The 20,875-nt window shown below is 44.8% G+C and overlaps 1 protein-coding gene across 3 annotated transcripts; it reads left to right on the forward strand.

The window, feature by feature from the left end:
* Positions 1–1,101: 1,101 nt before the first annotated feature.
* On the forward strand, positions 1,102–20,581 carry eml2 (EMAP like 2). 3 transcript variants are annotated; one of them, XM_037459179.2, is made up of 22 exons: positions 1,102–1,466; positions 7,448–7,678; positions 7,797–7,914; positions 8,070–8,171; positions 12,228–12,256; positions 13,125–13,254; positions 13,505–13,654; positions 14,086–14,155; positions 14,417–14,527; positions 14,647–14,742; positions 14,898–15,032; positions 15,144–15,243; positions 15,443–15,597; positions 15,696–15,821; positions 15,924–16,055; positions 16,185–16,252; positions 17,095–17,183; positions 17,259–17,356; positions 17,699–17,786; positions 18,548–18,643; positions 18,773–18,903; positions 19,167–20,581. In XM_037459179.2, exons 1-22 carry the CDS (start codon positions 1,394–1,396, stop codon positions 19,287–19,289), a joined length of 2,451 nt encoding a protein of 816 aa, XP_037315076.2. In that variant the 5' UTR covers positions 1,102–1,393; the 3' UTR covers positions 19,290–20,581. The 3 variants fall into 3 exon arrangements, with proteins under 3 accessions (XP_037315076.2, XP_037315084.2, XP_037315093.2); XM_037459187.2 differs by lacking the exon at positions 1,102–1,466 and adding an exon at positions 4,112–4,268; XM_037459196.2 differs by lacking the exons at positions 1,102–1,466; positions 7,448–7,678; positions 7,797–7,914; positions 8,070–8,171 and adding an exon at positions 8,753–8,899.
* Positions 20,582–20,875: the final 294 nt, after the last annotated feature.

Genomic DNA, 20,875 nt, shown 5'->3' on the forward strand with positions numbered 1-20,875 from the left:
CACAAACTGCTCAATTGTTCAGCCTCCACTTCAGTTTTGCATTCGAACCATTGACAGCTATTTGAAACATTGAGATGTTTGTCTAATGCTCTACTATCTGATCTAATCGTGTTGTGTTTTTTTTTAAATTTGTTAATAGGTACGTCCATCTGTCAAGACAGATAAATGTGTGTGTGTATATACACACCTATTTATCTGTCTTGACTTCAAATGATAACACCCCAAAGCAGGGCTGATATTTGGTTTCAATGCAGAATGACTGTTTTCTCCAAAGCACCAAACTAACATATAATTATTCATTTATTCTTATATTTACACATATATTTACACATTTATTCTTCACATTTACTACACAAGTCTACTCGGCGTATTGAGGAAGGTCCGATATATTTCAGCAGTCCCCACGTAAAATAAGTCATGGCCCGTTTCCGGTAGAGGGTTTTAACCTCCCACTTTGACTAAATAGACTTTGGCATAAATTACGAACACGTGTGTTGCACACCGTCTCAATGAATTATTCAGGAAGCCGACACTGGGATCACATTTCTCTGGTCGGGAAGTTCATCTTCAGACATGTATGACGGGCAGCTAAGTTTTATTAACGTACAAAAACTACAATTTGAACACAACAGTTAGATTAATCTCCCTCCCGCCTCCAGTGATCAGGAGCCAGAGCTAGAGGAGAGGCTGTTGCTATAGTAACAACGGTGTGCAAGGCAGGCGAGGACATTACACGAATTTCAAGAGTGTCACGCAGATTGTTACCGGATAATGACGATGTTTGGTCAAAATAAAAGTACACAGCTGTCAATACATACGCTGATTAATAAATCAACTAATACACATTTTACTAAAATTATTAAATTCTGTAATGCATGCGTTGAGGGAGCGAGGCTGCTATTCGATGTGTAGCCTCGTTTAAAAATGGATACCTCGAAAAAGCCACGTTTTCTTTTTTTTTGTTTAATGAAGCTAGAGTTATGGTCCATGTATTTGATACCCGACATTAAAATGTGATGCAAATTATATTTGATCGCGCATAATTAAGGGTCCTCTTTCAAATGTAATATTAACCTGAACGTCAGCTTTCGGGAACGTTGTGGCGCCCGTCGCTATTATTCTTATTCTGAAAGTCACAAACGGAAGTACGGTATATGCACTTCTTAGCTTAACGCTAGCAGCGAGGCAACAGCAGCAGACAGCAGGTGGGGGGGGGAGCGGGGCAGCAGGTAAAGGTGTATGTGGCTCTCCGTTTATGAACGAGGGGGAGAGACGGGAAGGGGAGAGACGGCGTGGAGAAGAGACGGAGAGGGAAAAGAAAAAGGAGGACATAGGAGCCGACTGAGAGGAGGACGAGCCGACGAGAAGGAAGGGAGGAATAAGAGGAGCGGGGATGTCTGAGAGGATAGCATCGTGCGGGAGCCTGTATGACAGCACCAACCTGCTGCTACAGTACTGCAACAACGGTAAGAGCTCTCTGCTGCTTCCAGCAACACAGGGACGACTTGAGGAATCCAATGTGAATGGGTTTAGAAATGTGCACAATTACAACCAGAAATATAAGGTACCTTTCTATGGGCGCAGAGGCTGAAGAAACAGGGAAAATCCACCCGCCTAATCCAATTAGCCTGATTGAATGCAATGTGTGAATATCATTACATCTACAGTAGAATTTTTTTTGTCATCTTGTATTCTTGCAATGCAAGCTTTCAAGCTTAATTTAAAAAGAAAAACATGTTTCTTTTTTAAATATATTTCGTGATTTTTTTTGTTTCTCTACATTTAGTTTTTCTGTTTTATATTTAAGGGGTTACAGCTTGAGATAATATGTCAGCTGACATATGTGTTTTTTATTTAACTCATCCGGTATCTATTTGCCCTTGAGGATGGTGCTTGGCAATATAGGAACCTTGTTGTGATCACAATGTTGCCAGGACATGGCCCGTTTTCTGCTTTTGAAATACTTCATGGCTTTTTGGCCGGCTTCATTTGTGCTGCTCTTTAGTCTCCATATCACATTCTGCTTTACAAATATCATTCAAAGGCTCTGCTGGCGACAGTGACTGATAATGAAGTCTAATCAAAAAAATTTTTTTTTATCATTTAAAGACTTAACTGAATGCATGCAAACTGATGCCGTGATCCCACAGAGACCAGACATGCCATATTGAGCAACAGGTGCAGAGACCGCGAGGGGGTCACCGGAGTCTGTCCAGGATGTAACACGTTCCACTCAGACTCCTCCGAGGGGGTTTTGGTCCAAAAGCTCCCGGGTATCAGCAACACCGTCACTCAGACGCGTCGTGCACACCGAGTTTAATCAGGGAGCTTAGCACAGGCTAGAGATATTTATAAGAATCTTAAGTCAGTTGACCGCTGGTCCAGCAGTGGAGGAACCGTTACCCTTATTTTTCCGGGTGGTTTTGTTGAGCTGGTCAGAAAACGACTGCCTCAGGGAAGGTCCTCACAAGTATAGGATAAGAGGGCGGTATGCTTGTTTGCTGACATTTACAGAAGGTATTTTGAGGCCTTCCTCAACTGGGAGGTCAGAGGTCAATCTCTCCGGAGCCAACAGAGATTCAGTGTCTTACCAGGGGACACTGTGATGTCAGCAGGCAAGCAGCTAGTTTGGGGATCGACCAACTTCCCTCTTCCTTTTTTTGTTGTTCCGCTTCTGTCCCACTTTCCCGTTGGGCCATCTGTCCTCCCGTTGTAACGAGAGATACTCTGCTTCAGTGTCTCCTCGGCCACCTGGTTCACACATCCTGAACAAATACACATCTTGTTCATTTTATAGTTTTCTATTGCCGTACTGAGCTCAGGTGCAATGTTGCATGTTTTATGACTATGAGGGGGAATAAAAGCCTAAACTCCACAAGCAGCATACAAAAAACCCATTAGCTTGACACTCTTTGGTATTCTTTTTCAATTTTATAAAATCAGACATCTGTGTGAAACAACTCATTTTTTAGGACCAAATAACCCCTGACAAGATGGAGAATAAATGGTTGTCTTCTGCAGAATGTTTGAGCTGTCGTAGGTGCTTCCCAGCTCCCTCTCTCTCTACAGTTGTGTGTTTCACTTTCTAATTGAATCAAGAGGCCAGCAGGGCGTGGAGAGTACTTGGCGCTCACATCCACACAATTAAATTCAGGCAAAAAAGATGGAATGATTATTCTTCTAGCAATGTATGTAAAGGATTCAGCCTGTTCAAACACACTAGAGCCCGGTGACACCAGAAGGTCGTCCACACTGCGGTGGGTACCACACTGTACAGTATGTCACTGTATGAGGAGGGTGTTGCAGCAACGAGAGCTGTCCTTCACAGCGCACTGTAGTGCTGCACAGCCCTGGGATTTGGCAATTTTGCTGGTGTTAAAAAAAGAAAAGGAAAACCTCATTACTTAGCTGATTCCAGTGTTTATGATGCAGCAGAGGAACAAACATTTAGTTATTCTAATAAGTTTGCAAAGAGGATGAGGCATTGTAGAATTTGATCATTTGAGGAGGAGGAGTAGTAGTAGTAGTTTCAATAGTATTTTACTGTTGAAAGCATTGGTTCCCTAAGGGTTTTCTTCAGTTTAAAATAGATGAAAAGACTGTCTATTTTTTTTCTTCCTTAAAATACAAAAGTTAAAGGTGTTAGTCTTTCGGTTCTTACACAAGATGTATATCTTTAAAAATCTGTAATAGTTTTCATTTGGTTTTTAGGATTATTTTCACATGCTGGACACATGGATTAACCTTAATCTAGTTGTGGGAATTTGGGATTTAGTCAAAATGAATGGAAATTGGAATGAAGGACCACGTCACCCAGGGCGACAGTGTTTTGAACTCTTGCTCTTTAGCATAGTAGAAGATTTGTGTCTGTCATTGATCCTTAAGTCTGGCTCTGCAGCTCCTCTTCCTGGTGGTGCCTCACTGTACAGATTCTGATGCTGGTGCAGTCTGTGTTTGTGGCCCTGCGCCAGGGTCCACCCCTTCCGCTAACAAGAGAGGAGGAGGAGGAGGAGGAGGGGGGGGGGAAGTAAAGGGAAGGAGAAGATGATGGGGGTGGGGGTGATGAGGCGGGGGGAGTGGTCCAGGGAAGTGAGGGAGAGAGTGGAAGCAGAGGAGGGAGTGGTTGGGCGTGTGTGTGTAAGGGAGTGCGAGTCCAGAAAGCCTCTGGGGGAAGGAGGGTGGAGGATCTGACCGACGTGCTGCGAACTGAGCGTCTGCTTTGACCGACAGGAGAAGTGGCCGGGCCCTGAGCGTGGGCACGATGACAGGTAGGACGAGGCCTGCTCCATCACTTCACTGCACTGTGAATATTACAGCAGGCCGCAATCTTCTCATTGCCCCGCGCCGACCTCCCATTGTCCCTCTCTTTCTCTCTCTCACAGACAACCCCTTTCCCACCCTCCCCTCTGCACTTCATCATCCTTTTTACTCTCGTCCCTCCAACTCCTCATCTGCATCCATGCTTTCCTGATTCTTTTTTTCTCTCAAGTAATGCTAATATGAAAATGTAACATGTGCTACACGGGGGAGTCCTTATGAACGAGCACACACACACCGCTTTAACTGTGAAAGCAAGTAACACGCGACAGTAATGTCTGTCTGTGCTGGGATGGAGAGGGTGTGTGCGCGCTTTGCCTGCTGAATATTAAATGGATGTGGCCTCTGGTCTATAAGGAGAATAATGGCGTGCTTGCCCCTGCGTCGGTGTGATTTGAAGGGCGGCTCTGCAGTGGGGTTTTTTTAACAGGTGTGCTGACTGGAGAGAGGAGATGAAGGTGAACCCAGCTGATCTCCATCTTTTTCTCTGTTCTTGTCTCTCTTCCTATGCATCCCTCGGCTCTCTTGTTCTTTCTCAGTGTCCACCTACAATATGTTCAGTCCAATTTGAAGAATGTCAGCAGTGCTGCAACCTTAAACTAAATGTGCAAAATGTTAACATGCGGAAATGCATCCAAGCGCATGTTCCAGCTAACGTTACGCTAACATGCTAATAGAACCCCTTTGGCTTTGTAAAGTTGGCTCTTTACAATGTCAAATGCCAAACGCCTCCCCAAGGTTGGATAAACAAGAACATCATGGAGTTTTTGGCTGGAGATGAATCATTCTCCTCTGTTTCTCTCGGAGCAAGGCCTCTCTGTTCCCTCCTTCATGTCACCTCCTCCCACCAACAATCTGTGTCTCCCTCAGACAGTTTTTTTTTTTTTCTTTCTTCAGCGCCCTTGTCCACCGTTTCTCACTTGTTATCCGCTGCGTTCTATAACGAGAAAGGGATTTACTTTCAGTTGTGTAAAAGAACAGCAAACAAGTGCTTTATCTTTCCCACAGGTGAGAGTTGGAGAGGAGGTTTCTCTGCCTCATATGTCTAAATAGTAGATGGAGCAGAAGGTCAGAGGGGCTAACGTCCAGTAGCAGGACAGTAAGACAGCCTTTATTTGTATTGTTTTGTACCACAAAACATCTGTAGGAAGATGACTTTCATGTGAACGTGACAGTGGCACGATTCATGTTGTGTTTGAATGATTGCGTATTCGCTACAGTTTGAACGTGTGTTGCTTTTAGTCCTTTTTAGTTGCACTTTCCCAGGGGAACAGGGAAATCAGTCACTAGCTAAAACTGCTCCTTGTTTGAAATTGGTCCTGTAAACAACAAGAATGGATTCATCCTTGTACATTAGATAAATGAGCAGAAATGTATCAAAAGCAACGGGTGAGGGAGGCTTGAGATGATGTGCAGATATGCTGTGGCTCCATGCAAATCTTCCTTCAGCTGGATGCATGTCTATCAGTAGCTGGATTTCCCTTTCGGCCGGGTCTCATTTGACTGCAGGAAGTGATAGTTACAGTACAACAGTGCCCTCTGTGCTCCCCCTCCAGATTTGGTTTTCAGTGCTGAAGTGATGCATGCTGGGAGCTGAAGCCGTCTGACCTACTCCGGTGCTCTTTTAAAAAGTTATTACTATATACAGTTTCTGAATGGTGCGCACAGGCTGAGTGGAACCTTTTGTGATAAGAACTACTAAAACGAGGACGTTCAAGGGGAAAGTTTCAAAGTTGTTCAAAGCGTGGTTTCTATTCGATTTTTGACTTTCAGTGAAATGTGTGGTGTCGTTCGCAGCTTTGAGACACAACCTGTAGATTTTTGAAGCGTTTCTTGAATTCTTTGTCCCTTGGTTTATAATAGGAATCTACATTTGTGATCTTAATAGTTGTACTTCATGACAGAGCCGGTTTAGAATCTAGGATGCAATTACATCCAGAATTTTTTTTGTCAGGCTGTAATCTGTTAGTATGAGCCACAGTAATGGTAATCCGCACTGGGCAGTTTGCTTTCGGTTATCTTGGTGATGTCATCAAGGTGGATGTGTGATGACGCACGATTAGGCTCGAAAGAGACAAATAAATTCATATTTTTAGGGAGCTGGAATCAACAGCAGCTTTCTGCCTTTGGGTTTGTTTCCTGTAATTAATACATCAACAGTTCATGGCCTCATGAATACATTTTGAGAAATGAAATCTACATGTCAGAGTGCTAAGAACGTTTACTGATCAAGACTGGTTGCTTGTTAACTAGTGTGAGCAGCAATGCACTCTAGCACAATGTTGTTGTTTTTCTCAGCTACATGCTCAAGATGACAATGTGTAGCAGCTTTAATATTTACCGTGCTGAACCTCGTAGTGAACCATGTTAGGGTGCTAACGTTCAATCACTTACACAAGAACCAGTGTACAGCCGAGGCTGATGGGAATGACATTGTGCTTTATGCCTGTGGAGTTCTTTTGTAAATATGAATGTTTACAATCACTGTTTGCTACAGATAAAAAACTACAAATAACACACTGCATGTATTCCCTTGCTCATTAAACATTTGCCGACTCAAATATCTCTGAATATTGCAAACGTGTTTGTTGTCGACATTACTCTCCTTGGGAATGGAGATGTGAACAGAATGATAAAACAATAAGAAGTGGGAATGTTTTGGGCAAACGTAGTTAGACCCCACAGGGCTGCTTTTTATATCTTGATGCATGCAGATGTGATGCAAGATGGCTGTGTCTCCGGCTGTGTTTGCAGCCCTCTTTTTTTCTGTTCATTCCCATACCGCCCGTACAAAGCAGCCTCACAACCAGGCTGCTGGCGTTGTTTTCGCTTACATTTCACAAAGCAGCAGCAGGTATCAGTGAGACTCTCCAAAGCAAGAGCTTGTGTTTTTGGTCAGACAAATGAGCATCCAAGAAGCAGTTAGTCATGGCTATATTTTCTTTATTTCTGCAAAGGGCTTAGTGATGTTTTCTATCAGCACTGCAAGTCCATCAAAGCTTAAAAGAAAATTATGAATGTATAAATAAAGACCCAAACGTCATGTGCTTGAACCACTCCATGTTCCACCTGCCCATCACGTCCCATCGGCTCAGATCTAACCCCAGAACCCTCTCTGCCCCTGGTCCAGATGACACGGTGTCGGCTGGGAGCAACATGGACATGGAGGACCGGGTCTCTCACCTGGAGCAGAAGCTGCAGCTGCAAGAGGACGAGATCCAGCTGCTGAAGGCCGCCCTGGCCGACGCCCTGCGCCGCCTGGGCTGCTGCGAGGAGCAGGGCCCGGGGGGGCAGCGTGCGGGCGTCCACGCCGCTGGGAGGAGGCCTCTGGCCACCACAGCGTCGGCACCAGCTTCCAAGGGTAAGAAAGGTGACCGACCAAGAGAAGAGGCCTCTCCCGCGCTGGTTGGGCTTCTCCTCGGTTCCCCGTGTATGATTCGGCACATGCCGGAGCTCATAACAGCGCGTTATCTTTTCAGCGCGTCAGCTCCTGCAGGCTCTCCCATCCAGACCGCTGAGTAACGGCTACGTCCAGCAGAAGCGCCTCCTCTCCTCCCCTTCCTCGCCTAAAAAGGAGGCGCTGCAGTCCATTAAGAGGTACACGAAGCCTTTCCTTGTCCCTCACCCATACCATTTTAAAGGCCCCACAGGGAAATGGACAAAGGTGAATAATGCTAAAGATGACGGTTTGAAATGTCAGAACACACACATTTTTACCCCCCACCCGCCCACCTCTCCTCTTCTCTCACCAGAAAGAGTATGTCCACAGAGCGCCTCACCCTGGTGAGAAGAGAGTTGGGAGCAGAGAGTCGAAGTCGAACCACCTCCTCCAGCAGCTCCTCTGGAGGCAAAAGGTAGAGTCCCACCGAGCGCTGTCCCACTCTGTGTTTTATAGACCTGGGACCCCTTCTCACCACCTGGTATGTTTCCATGCCTACAAACTTCTCCTTTTGCCCTGCAACAGGCTCGGAGAAGATGCTCTCACGGCTGTGGAGGAGGTCAATGGGGTCACATTAGCTTGTTTTGAGTTTTCAGCTACAGAACTTGTGCTTCAGCTGTTTGGATGTGAACAGCTTCATCAGCGTCTGTCACAGTCAGCTCTTTGGTGGGTCACCATGGGGATGTCCTCATGAATTACGCAGTACAGCTAAGTGTCCGTTAGTCTTTGTGAGGCCAGAGCAGTGAGCCTGATTAACACAGTCACATGTTGACGTGTGGAGGTGAAAACACACGCAAGTCCCATGTCATCTACAAACTCCCCCAAAGAGATAATCTTTTAGATTCATACTCCCACTATTCTGTTCACTTTCTTTTTCATCATCTCTCTCTCTCTCTCTCTCTCTCTCTCTGCTGATGGATCAGATTTCAAACCGGGCTTGGTAAAAGGGGCGTGACTTCCAGTACGAGGGGAGGGGGGGGGTCACGGGGACGGGGCTTCTGATTGGATGCCGGGTCCCCACCAGGCCGAGCTAAAAGTTTGCTCGTGAAGGAGGAAGTGTTTGTGTTGCTCGAGCTGTTGTTCCGGACGTCGCTCCGCAATACAATAACGGAAAAAGCTGGCGGCCATGAAGAAATCTTCCAGGTAAATAGTCTTTATGATGAATAATCGGTGAGGGACAGATATACTAGGTGTTTTGTGGAGGACAATATGCAAAAAAATGCACATGCTGCTTTTTTGCTGCAATCGCATAAATCTGAATAAAAGTTGGGAAAAGTCCGCATTCATGCGTCACTATCTTTTAGGTTTTTTTAAAATGTAAAATGCTGTAAAAGCCAGTTTCCGTACTCGGTGGATCTGGCTTGGCTAAGGCTTGAGGAAATAGGGTCTGTTTGGTGTAATAACTCTGCTGTCACGCACACCGCTTGATGTGGTGTCTGGTCGGCAAGGTGCAGGGAGGGGCCGCAGAGGATCACGTTTCCAATGCTCGTTCAAACAATGAAGGGTTATGGGAGTTGTACTATCTGGTAATTGAACTCCCTTTAATTGACAAGTCATTTTCCACCTTAAAAAAAAAGGTGTTTTTCTGAAGTGGTTCTCTACCTGAACAATCATGTCATGATGTTGGGGGAAGAAGAGTTGTGCACCTCTTTAATATCATCAGTGGCTCTTCTGTCTGCGGCCTTCCAATGATGTGAAACCAACATGTTGTATTGCTTTCTGCTCATGCTGACTGTGTGTTTCATGAGTAAATGTGGAGTGACAGGAGACTAGTTGCACTGCTCAGCACCTCTGTGGGTTAAGCGATTGTTCTGTTAGAGCCGAGTGATCCTGGCTGGACGGGTTCCTGCTTTGGTATCTGGGGTTGAAGTTGGACGGGGCACATTTTTCCCCTTTTTTATTAAGCTTTTTATTTTTAAGTTTTTCAATTTCTTTGTAATCCATGTTTGTAACACTCTGCAGCACTATGGCCACCGATGGGTGGGGTCGGTGCAGCCATGACTGATGTTCCAATTACCAATACTGCTAAGTTTGCTAAATCTGATTATATTGATTGGAAATCAAACAAACCTAATGACTACATCTCTGCAGAGAAGCATTTTGTCTCCCTAAAAACAGTTTAATGTACCTTTTGTCTTTGTCAAATTGAACCTAGGCAAATTCTGTGTAAGAAAAATATCTGCATTTTGTCCGATGCCACAGTAGCTCATGCATCGTTTTCCACTAAGTGAAGCTTATCAAATACACTTGTGTCCATTAAGAAAACCTCAACCGCTGCAGTAGCTCAGTCAAAATGGACCAGGAAATGGAGGGCTGAAGAAGCTGCTTTATAACAACATCCATCACTGCAGTAAAGTGCTTCATGCGACTGGGAGCTTCTGATCAGTCACTCTGATGACATGACTCTTGTGATGAAATGCATGTAAAAAATGTTATTTCACCCAGGCAACACCCTCCAGGTCTGTAAAGTCAACTGAATGCAAAAACCTGCCTTCTGTCTACTGACCAGCAGGGGGTGGCTCTGGTTGTGTAGAAGCCTATGAGGAAAAAGACCATACTCTTCACTTTATTAATTAACTCTGTAAATATGTTTATGGTCTCAAAACCTAGTCTTCTTCAATACAGCGTGATGTTTCTTGTAGTAGATGGTTCTCTTAAGTCAAATACACTATAAAGCAGAGATTGCTTTTCTAGTCTCTTTCCATCCCTACCTGAATAAACCCAGAGCACAGTTGAGGTGCAGAAAGGGTTAATGCAAAGCCACATTGATCACTGTTTCTATCTGCAGTTTGCTGCTCACACCTGTTAACAAGCGTCTCAGGGGAGCCCCAGAGGCTCTCTGCCTCTCATCAGTCCCTTCTGGTTCCTTCACACAAAGCCGACTGGGTCAGAGTGGCAGAGGAACGGCAACAATCCACTGCGAGCGGCGTGTTAATGAGGCGCCTGTTTGTGCGTTCCTTCTCCGCGGAAATCTTGTGACCGGGGCTGCAGCCGCATGGGTTTGCAGATCCAGTTATTGGCTCCGTCCGACCGCCAGTTACCCAGCATGCCCCTGCACTAATTACTGGCTCTGAATATTGTTCTCTCTTTGGTTTGGACTGTGCCACGCCTCATCTTGCTGGCAGAACATACACACCGTTCAAAAGACAAACAGGCCTTTATGTGGTTACTTTACTTTAAAGAGGGACATGCTGCCCCCCCCCTCCCGCCTCCCTTTCAGTTTCCCAGAGACACAACAGACACCAGTTATGTCCTCAGAGGATTTTAATCTTCTTTAGATGTTTTGTGCTGCTTGAAAGGACACACAAACAAGCTCTGATCTTTCATAATTAAAGAGATTTGTCTGTACCGTTTCCCATTGACTTAAGAAATAGACAATGTTATGAATTTTTTTGACCTAACGTGACAAGTTAGGAAAGCTTTTTTTTTTTTTTAAACTGCCTGTTAAGCAAATGTGAAAGGTAGACACCCTGGTGTAACACAAGCTGTTTACCTTTACAATGCGCTGTGTGTCTTGTCGACTCCATCTCCTTCCTCAAAAAAACTCTTTATGAGCAGATTTATGGTTTACCTCACCTGTTGCCGAGCAGCAAGTGACAAGCCAGCAATTATCCTCATCGTATCAAGCTAGCGTTTACTGCTGTTGCCATGGTGATAGCGACCAGTCAGCCGAAGCAGCGCTTCAGCATCCTGACAACGATCCGATTGACAGTCGGGCTGAGAGGTCAGCCGCCTCTGAGATGCTCAGCAGTTCTGATTGGCTGACGGACAGCTGACTCAGGGAGAGCTGTTGCTCTGCTGCTGCAAACCGATGAGGCAGCTACAGGTCTGGATGACTGCTCTAGTTTTGGATATTTGGACTACCGAATCTAAAGTAGTTTTCTGGTGTTATGGTACACGCGCGTGATGCTTTACGAACACACACACACACACACAAGTAAGTGCTTCCCCGGCTCTTTGCTGTGTGTTGAGTTGGCACTCGTCAATATGACTCGTTTGTGCCGTCAAAGTAACACGAAGTGACAAATGTTCTGAGGCCTCAACAAATTACCTTTGATCATTGTTGTTGCCTTTGGGGAGGAATCATTGTATTTTTTAAATTTGTTTTCTATAAACTTAAGTTGACTTATCGAAAACATTTGTTGCCTCTCAATTCCAACAAGTCCGATTCAGGCTTGTTTGACCACTCCAGTTCTTTTGTAATTTACATGTGAGTGTAAATGCTGACTCGGTGCACTGCAGCTCTCACACAGACGCTTGTCCAGTTAATGGAAAACTGAGCAGTTAAAGCCCAAACGTGAATAATTTAACATGTTATAGGAATGCCTGAAGCTGTTGAACGACGTCTCAGGCGCTTTGGGAAATACTTCCAGTACATTAAGATACAGAATATATAATATCATTTTTCCTAAATCTTACGGTGCTTATTAATTCACAGAATTATTTAATACATTTATTTTTTCTGTTTCAGCAAAACCAAAGAATGCAGCTTCAATGCAGGTAAGGTGTGTGTGTGTGTGTGTGTGTGACATTTTAATTAGCTACGAAGAAGATGAGTATGATGATGTATGAAACTCAATTGGCCTTCAGAAGTCCTTGAAGAGCAATTGAAGGATTTAATGTTCCCCTTTGGAATTATTGAGCACCATTAGAATTAATTATGAACCAGCTGCTTTCAGTAAGACTTAAAAAAGGGGAAGTGAAGCACAACAAATTTTAGGCTGTAGCATCCATATGAAGAGGCACCCTCCAGTTCTCAAGAGCAAACTGAAATGAAAGCGTCAACAAATTGCCACTTAAAGCTGATTCAGAGCTATTCAATCACCGAAGAACCCCTGTGTGAAAATGTGATTGCAGAAATAAACCTGTTTTTAGTCTTTATGGGCTAATTTCTTCTGCCTGTGTGCTGTGCTGCTTCGTCCATAGCTTCAACAGTCTGCGATGCATACTGATTAAAGGCTGCTGATGGAGCCGCTCTGCAGACCCCGTGTATGGAATGCCCTACCATTATATTCCCCGGCGTACTTGGTTCTGCTCTGTTTTATTCAGTGATGCTAACAAGCAATTATCCCGAAAAACAAGAGCAAATGAAAGGAAGCTGAAACAATGACCGTGTCCCTTTTACAGTAGGCAGTCGAGTTGAAGCCAAACCCTGTCAGTTTAACCACTCTCTAATCTGGCAGGGTGTCCGTTTTGCCCATAGCCCTTCGAACTGGATTGAACTCACCCCAAAGCAACCGGTTTAGATGGAAGACGATGGCGGTTCATCTAGTGGTAGCTCGGTTTCTGAAAAGAGACGTGTGTAGGTACACATAACATAACGCCCTCCATCCCTGTTGTCCCGCCCCCCCCCCTCACTTACCTCCAGAGGACAGCTACGTGCGGATGTTCCTCCGAGGACGTCCCGTCACCATGCACCTCCCCGATCAGCAGAAGGAGAGCTACAGCCTTGACCTCAAGGTGGCGCTACCTGACCGCAAGCTCAAGCTGCAGTGGGTGTATCTTTTGGATGGGGGACAGGGTCAGGCTTTAGAAAACTTTGGAATAGGTTTTTATTTATTTTTTATTAACTATTTGGCATTCAAATTAAATGTCTAAAAATAATCCCCCGAAGTGAGTTGTGCTTTAACTTTCTTATTGTAGAGTCCGTAAAAGCTGAAGAAGCTTCAGTCCCTGTTAGTTGCCATAGTGAAAGTGCATCAACAGAATCTCACGTCTGAATATTGAATTAACTCAAGCGTGGACCAGGTATGGCTACCGTGGACGGGACTGCCGCTCCAACCTCTACCTGCTGCCCACTGGAGAGATCGTCTACTTCAACGCCTCTGTGGTGGTGCTCTTCAACACGGAGGAGCAGCAGCAGAGACACTACCTCGGCCACAACGATGACGTCAAATGGTGAGAGAGCAGCCAGTGGTGTGAAGAGAAGTGCCTTAAACGTTGCATCCTCCCTACCGACCAGCAGGAGGCGCCCCCCCCCCCCTGGTTTCAAAAATAAGTCTGAGAAAATGACTCCTACAGGAGTTTATTTTACCAATAATACATTTTATTTAACGTGTGTGTGTGATGGCCAGAGAGCCAGCATATAGTAACACAACAAATTAAAAACCGTAAGGTTTCATGTGATTGACAAAGCTTGGATGGAGGAGTGTCTCGATCTTTCATGAAACGACAAGACATTGACATTGTTAGCAGATATAAATACTACAAGCATTTCTTCTGAATCCATCTGCTTCTGTCACTCAGTCATGTGATCTTTGGACTGTTGCAAACAGTCAGTTGGTTTTAAGAAGTAAAATTAACCATAATTTATACATTTCTCTTCCAAGCCTGAGTGTGCATCCTGACATGGTTACCATAGCAACGGGACAAGTGGCTGGAACCTCTAATGATGGAAAGGTACTGTGAAAGCCATTACTTGCATCCTCTTGCTGAGTTTCACACATTTGGAGTCTGTTTTATAGCAGGTACACAAAAGTTGAATACAAAAGACGACAAAGAGAACCTACCGCAACATTTTTTAATTCGAATGGTCATAAATGGAGGAGGATAGTTCTTTTTTTTTTTTTTTTCTTCATTGAATATCTAATCCCATGTTTTTGTACTCGACAAGTCTGTCTGCCATAGTTCTTCAGTCTGATACCCTCTCTGTGTGTTCAGCTGCAGGCACCTCATGTTCGCGTGTGGGACTCCGTGAGCCTCAACACGCTCCATGTGATCGGGATGGGAATGTTCGAAAGAGCGGTCACCTGTGTTGCTTTCTCAAAGTCGGTAAGCAGCCGACAATCCTCTTGTATGGTGTTCACTTATAATCTGACAGAGTATTTTGATCATACTTATCAACTGTAACATTAGGAAGATCCAACTCCTCGTTCTTTTCTCCCTCTCAGAACGGCGGCACCTTCCTCTGCGCCGTGGACGATGCCAACGACCACATCCTGACTGTCTGGAACTGGCAGAAGGAGAAGCAGCTGGCTGACGTCAAGGTACCCTGACCCTCCCCTGTTGTTAGACCTGACCCATGTGCACAGCTGTATGGTTCTTATCTCCTGGTTCCAACTGTTTGGATCAGCAGCTTGCACAAAGGCGATATCTTAATTTCTTCTGAGGTTTGCAGCTTGACGCCTCCTGTCTCCTGCAGTGCTCCAATGACTCTGTGCTGGGCGCTGTGTTTCATCCCATGGATGCCAACCTGATTGTCACCTGTGGAAAATCTCACATCAACTTCTGGACCGTTGAGGGCAGTACTTTGACCAAGAGACAGGGCCTGTTCGAGGTACCGCCATCCACAACTCCTCCTTCAAAAATGAGACCACCAAAATGCAGTCTACATACATTAGCTAAAACCCGCCCAGCAATATCTACCTGTCTGCCTCTCTTTCTCTAGAAACACGAGAAACCAAAGTACGTGCTGTGCGTGGCGTTTGCTGAGAACGGAGACGCCATCACAGGAGACTCCAGTGGAAACATTTACGTCTGGGCCAAAGGTACAATGTGCTCCCCTACCCAAAATCCTGACACTGCCATCGTTCCCAACGTAATGACGTGATTGGATGTCTGGAAAAAGATTAAAAAAAATTAGCAAACTCCTGATTACGAGCAAAACGGAACCATACACCCGTTTAAATACAGCTCAACTTTGAAGCTCACGATGCGTTTCTGCGTGATGTGCGATCCCATTGGCAGGCGGCAGCCGCATCAGCAAGGTGGTGTCGGGGGCCCACGAGGGCGGCATTTTCTCTCTCTGCGTCCTGAAGGACGGCACCATGGTCTCCGGGGGAGGGAAGGACCGCAAGGTGGTGCTGTGGGACCACGACTACAAAAAAAAGGCAGAGATGGAGGTGAGGGAGACAAAGGCGGGTCTTTTTGTCTTGGATACTTTTGGGGTGTTTGAAGGGAAGCATCCATCGTGTGTGTGTGTGTGTGTGTGTGTGTCCAGGTGGGCGAGCCGCTGGGTCCTGTACGGGCGCTGGCCGAAGGGAAACTGGGAGAACTCTTCGTAGGAACCACCAAGAATGCCATCATCAAAGCCGCCTTCCCTGACACGTTAACTCCGATTGTACAGGTACGCACGCACAATGTGCATTTTTGTGGTTAAGTGACCAATGTGCTTCCAGTAGTTTTAACTCACCCTGGCGGTTCTAATGAGACCTTTGACGTGGTGCAGGGTCACACAGATGAGCTGTGGGGTCTGGACGTCCATCCTTCCATGGAGCAGTTTGTCACCTGCTGCCAGGACAAACAGGTTCACCTCTGGGACGCCATCTCCCATCAGCCCCTCTGGAGCAAGACCATTGAGGTGACTGGTAGCAGGACGTAGATTGCGATGTGCCTTTTCCCTTCGGAATGTAAAGCCATACCCTAACGTATAAGCTCCAATGCAACGACCATAATAATAATAATGAACTAACCCTCTTTTCTGCTTCAGGATCCCGGGAGGTGTGCAGGTTTCCATCCCAGCGGTGCTGTTCTGGCTGTGGGAACCTTGACTGGAAGGTTGGGGCTTGTTTTTAAATTCAAAAACTAACCACTGAAGCCTCTTTCCCACTGGGCGGAAAAAACAAAAGACTTACACCCTTCAACACCTGTCTCAATCTGCAGTAGTCACCACTTTACTAGCTCTGCAGCAATGGAAACCACACAGGCGGGATGCATATTTGGTAATCCTTTCCCAGGGGCATGCTACGTGACGAGCGTTGAAGTGAATAAATCAACAGGGATTTGCATAATTAACAATTGCATAAAAACATTTTATTGTACAATTAACCCACTAGGCTAATGACCACAGCGCTCTTCATTCAAATTGAACAGAACCAAAATACAACAAAGCATCAGTCTTTCCACTGTTCCAACATCACCAACGAGCTTTTAGAGACTGAATAAGTAAAGATATGAATGGCAATTTATTGCCAAGATTCTCATGGTTTATTCACCTTCTTTCGCACGTTTGTTACAATGATCATGACTCACCAGAAGGGACGAATGAGAAGAGTCTCTCACCAGAAGAGACCAAAAAAATCCAAATAAACTCACATCTTGGTGGAACAACTATTGCAAGAGGACAACAATTTCTTACAGGATTCAACTTTATGTGGTTGCTGCTTTAAGAGATTACAGTGTTGTTTTTACTGTCTTTGATTTGTGTTAATTGGTTTTGTTTTTCACGTAGTATATAAATGGGATGGTTGTGGTAGAGTAATTGATTTGTCAAACCACAGAAAAATGATTGAAATTAATTTCCGACACAAAAGGACAAAGATTCACTGTTTAAGAGCTTCTCAAACTTCAAAAGAAAAGCGTAAATACAAAAAAAATAGCAATTTGTGTGTGTGTTGCAGATGGTTGGTGCTGGACACTGACACTCGGGATCTTGTTTCTATGCACACCGATGGAAACGAGATCATTTCCAACATCAAGTACTCTCCAGGTAAAACATCAGACACTGCTGGTATCACCTGTACTGTTTTAGTGCGGTACTAACTCCGCCTCCCTCGGCCCCCAGACGGCAACTTCCTGGCTGTCGCTTCCCACGACAACTTTGTCTACATCTACGCAGTGACGGAGACCGGCCGCAAGAACAGCCGCGTGGGGAAATGCACTGTGAGAACACATTCCTAACTAAGCCAACCCCTCTATTCTCATCTCATTCTCAAGCAGTAAAAGCTCGGTGTACAATAAATTCAGTGTTTTTGTTTAGCTTTCCTTTAACTACAGACATGGATGTTTGTCTGCAATTAGATAAACGGCAAGACAATATCAATAATTGTATTACTTCCTGTCAATTTGAAAGGAATAATTCAACCCTCAGAATGACCATTTGTATCAATCATTATACAGCATGAACCTGTTACTATGAGTTTGTTCTCCTAAATGGAGCATTTGGATCTAAATCGTCTTTGTGATCTCCGCGCAAGCGGCATGAACTTCTCCCAATTTCCTCAGGGCCACTCAAGCTTCGTCACCCATCTGGACTGGTCAGCGGACAGCCAGCACCTCGTCACCAACTCAGGAGACTACGAGATCCTCTTCTGTAGGTCCTCCCTCGCGTCTCCGCTGGCACACACTTTAAAGTCTTTCATTGTGTCGCAGAGTAAAGGAGTTTACAACATTCCTCTTTAGAGAGTAAAGACAGTTTATGTAAATTCCTTTTTGCAAAGGCGGACAAAGTGTTGCTGAAATACAGTGACAGCTTGAGCAAAAGACTTCAGCTTAGACTAAAGCGTCCTAAGGCGATGGAGGCAGTGTGGAGTGAGCAGCTCTATCGATCTGATTTTGTCAGGAAAAAACTTTGGATGTCAAAGTGCCAGAAGAGCTGCTTGAAGCTACCGCTTTGCTCCACTTTATGGTAATCACATGCATTGCCGTGTGCATGTACGTCCCAATTCTACACACTGAGGTTGTTTTCTTTCAACATCACTGTATAAAACGACCTCTTTTGTTCTTTGGAATAATAACGGCATCATGAATCTTTCACAACAAGATGCAGATGAGATATGGATTTCCTCTGCTTTGTGGCTTCAGTGATGCACTCACTTCCAAATCAAGTTTGATTTTTAAAATCCCAGCTGTATTATGGGGGGTTCTTCCAGGTCTTAGTGCTCTGGTGTGGTATTTTTGAGGTATCTGACTATTTTTATTAAATTGCAAGTTTAAAACAAAAATTTGGTAAGAAATGGGAATAGTCATCAGTATAGTGGGTATTTATGTCTAGAACAACGTATAACGCACTGCTAAAATGGATCACATATTAATCTTCAGGAGCTCTTGAGTTGTTGATGTATTCTTTCCTAGGGGAGGCATCCAGTGGTAAACATGTGACCAACATGGATGTAGTGCGCAACCAGCAGTGGGCCACTTACACCTGCACTCTGAGCTTCAACACCTTTGGTAAGTATTTACTCTTTTGATGGTACACATGTAAACCCTGTAGAGAAAACGTCTTTGTCATGTTTAGTTCTGTTTGGGGAGTCATCACCCTTTTCTCTAACTCGCCCCCCCCCCCCCCCCCCCCTGCAGGAGTCTGGCCAGACGGAGCGGACGGCACAGACATAAACGCAGTGTGCAGGTCACATGATGGATCCCTGCTGGCCTCCGCCGATGACTTTGGCAAAGTGCACTTGTTCTCCTTCCCCTGCTCTCAACCAAGGGTCAGTTGTGTTTCCTCTGTGTTTGCAGACCGCACACATCTTTTTTTATTTTCTCATTTTCGTTGACACAATTGCAAGCCCAAGCTGTCCAACAGTTCCTGCTGTTACAATGGTAGGGGAAACACTGTCCGGAGGAAGACATTTCCCAAGTCTTTTACTACCACTAGACAATATTATTGACGGTAAAGAGGAGCGCTTGTGTACGTTGCCATGATGTAGCATCTGACTAATTCTGCCCTTGCCTGTGTTTCTCTATTATCAAGGCTCCGAGTCACGAGGGCAGTGGCCACAGCAGTCACGTGACAAATGTTGCCTTTTTGCACGACGACAGTCACCTGCTCTCCACTGGTGGGAAAGACACCAGCATCTTGCAGTGGGCAGTCTAGGCCCTCCACCCCCAAACAGGTGGGGGACCAGCATCCGGCCGCCCTCTTTCCTGTTCTATCCTCTTGCACCACCAGGGGGCAGTATTTCCACTGTGCCTACTGGAAATATGAATAATAATAATAATAAAAAAAACACAACTCAGATGTCACACCAGTTCAAATGTATGACATGTAAAAAACGGAATATCATTTAATGTCCTTCTCCTTGGTAATAGAATGTAGAAATAATTACTTGTTCCCATGCAGAAATTAAATCCTTCATGCCGCCCCCCAAAAGAACTTGGTGACTGCAATAGCCAGCCTGCAGGGAGCTGGTGGTAGTGACCATACAGCAAACCTGAGAAATAGCATTATTACAAACTGTGCCTAACCTGCATTTATCTTAACACCCTTTAACAGGAAACCCACCTATTTTAAAGGAATCAAATGTTTTAGCTCCTTGATTAAATGTGCACTTTAGTGTGCACACAGATTAGTTGAATGCATGCGCCACTGTCACAATTTATTTAAATTTTAGGGGTTTAATATTAGCAATTTACTGTTTCGGATAGATTTAATACACCAAAATGCATGGAATAGAAATGTTTCTAAATCTATAAAATAGCAGCCTGGTTTGCAAAATGGTGATGTAAAGTATACCAGATTTTGATTGGCGGGGTAAAAACTTGGGAAATCTTTCTGTATCTCTGCACCATTTGTGAATGTGATCGATGAGTGTGCAGCACTCGTTTCCTACAACCAATACACCCAGATAAACCCTTAAATGTAACAAAAAGTTCACCAGAATGTAACCTTCGATGGGTGTGATCTAAAGTCATTTAGTCTTTGGCCTGACCTGTTGTGCAGCAAAGATTGTATTGGGATTCCAAAAATTGGCGGTATTCTTCCATTCTGTACTTACTGTAACTCCATTTTATTGTCATCTTCTATGTGTCCATCCCTCAGCCTGATAATAAACTCCTACGGTGCAGATTGTGAGAGGTACAAAGTGTCCACCCTCTAATAGACTGCTGTATTTCTGATTGTACTACTACCTGCAGTCACTGGATGGCGCTACAATGCAAGAGAATGAGCATTATGGCTGTCCTCTTACGTTACCGTTAATGTTGCAAAAGGTTGTAGATTTATGAATATATTATGCAGTGTAACAGTTGCTGTGTCATTTTAATTAACTCGACCAATGATGGATGTCATAGTTCTTATTGACAGAAGGGTGACGTGGTCTGCTGTGCTGTGAGCTTGAGCTGTGCTTTGCCTTCTGTTTTGTTAATAAAGTTTTTACCCAAGCACTATTCAGTGGAGGCTCTTTGTTTTCCTTCAAATGTGACACATGGGCTAATGAGCCCTCAAATCTATCTTTTCTCTGCAAATGACGATTCTGCGATGGGACTACAGAGAATTCCGGGAAAGGCAAACCTTGGGGAATAAATGCACCTTCTACTGACCTCTGACCTTGTATAGGATATGTACGGACATCAATGTAATTTCTCACAGAAGCCCAATGAACAGAATGCAATGCTATAAACTTAAACTCGCTCTCTCCTTGTGCGCCCAGGCACATTCTCGGATGCTTGAGAGACATTCTG

Source organism: Pungitius pungitius, chromosome 3 (genome assembly GCF_949316345.1).
Source record: "Pungitius pungitius chromosome 3, fPunPun2.1, whole genome shotgun sequence".
NCBI classification, from domain to species: Eukaryota; Metazoa; Chordata; class Actinopteri; order Perciformes; family Gasterosteidae; genus Pungitius; species Pungitius pungitius.

Excerpts from the sequence above, each read along its gene's own strand:
- eml2 (XM_037459179.2), top strand. The coding sequence starts at position 1,394 with ATGTCTGAGAGGATAGCATCGTGCGGGAGCCTGTATGACAGCACCAAC. Across the intron at positions 14,528-14,646 it reads GTGTTGCTTTCTCAAAGTCG|AACGGCGGCACCTTCCTCTG; the intron begins GTAAGCAGCCGA and ends TCTCCCTCTCAG. Across the intron at positions 15,822-15,923 it reads CGTTAACTCCGATTGTACAG|GGTCACACAGATGAGCTGTG; the intron begins GTACGCACGCAC and ends GACGTGGTGCAG.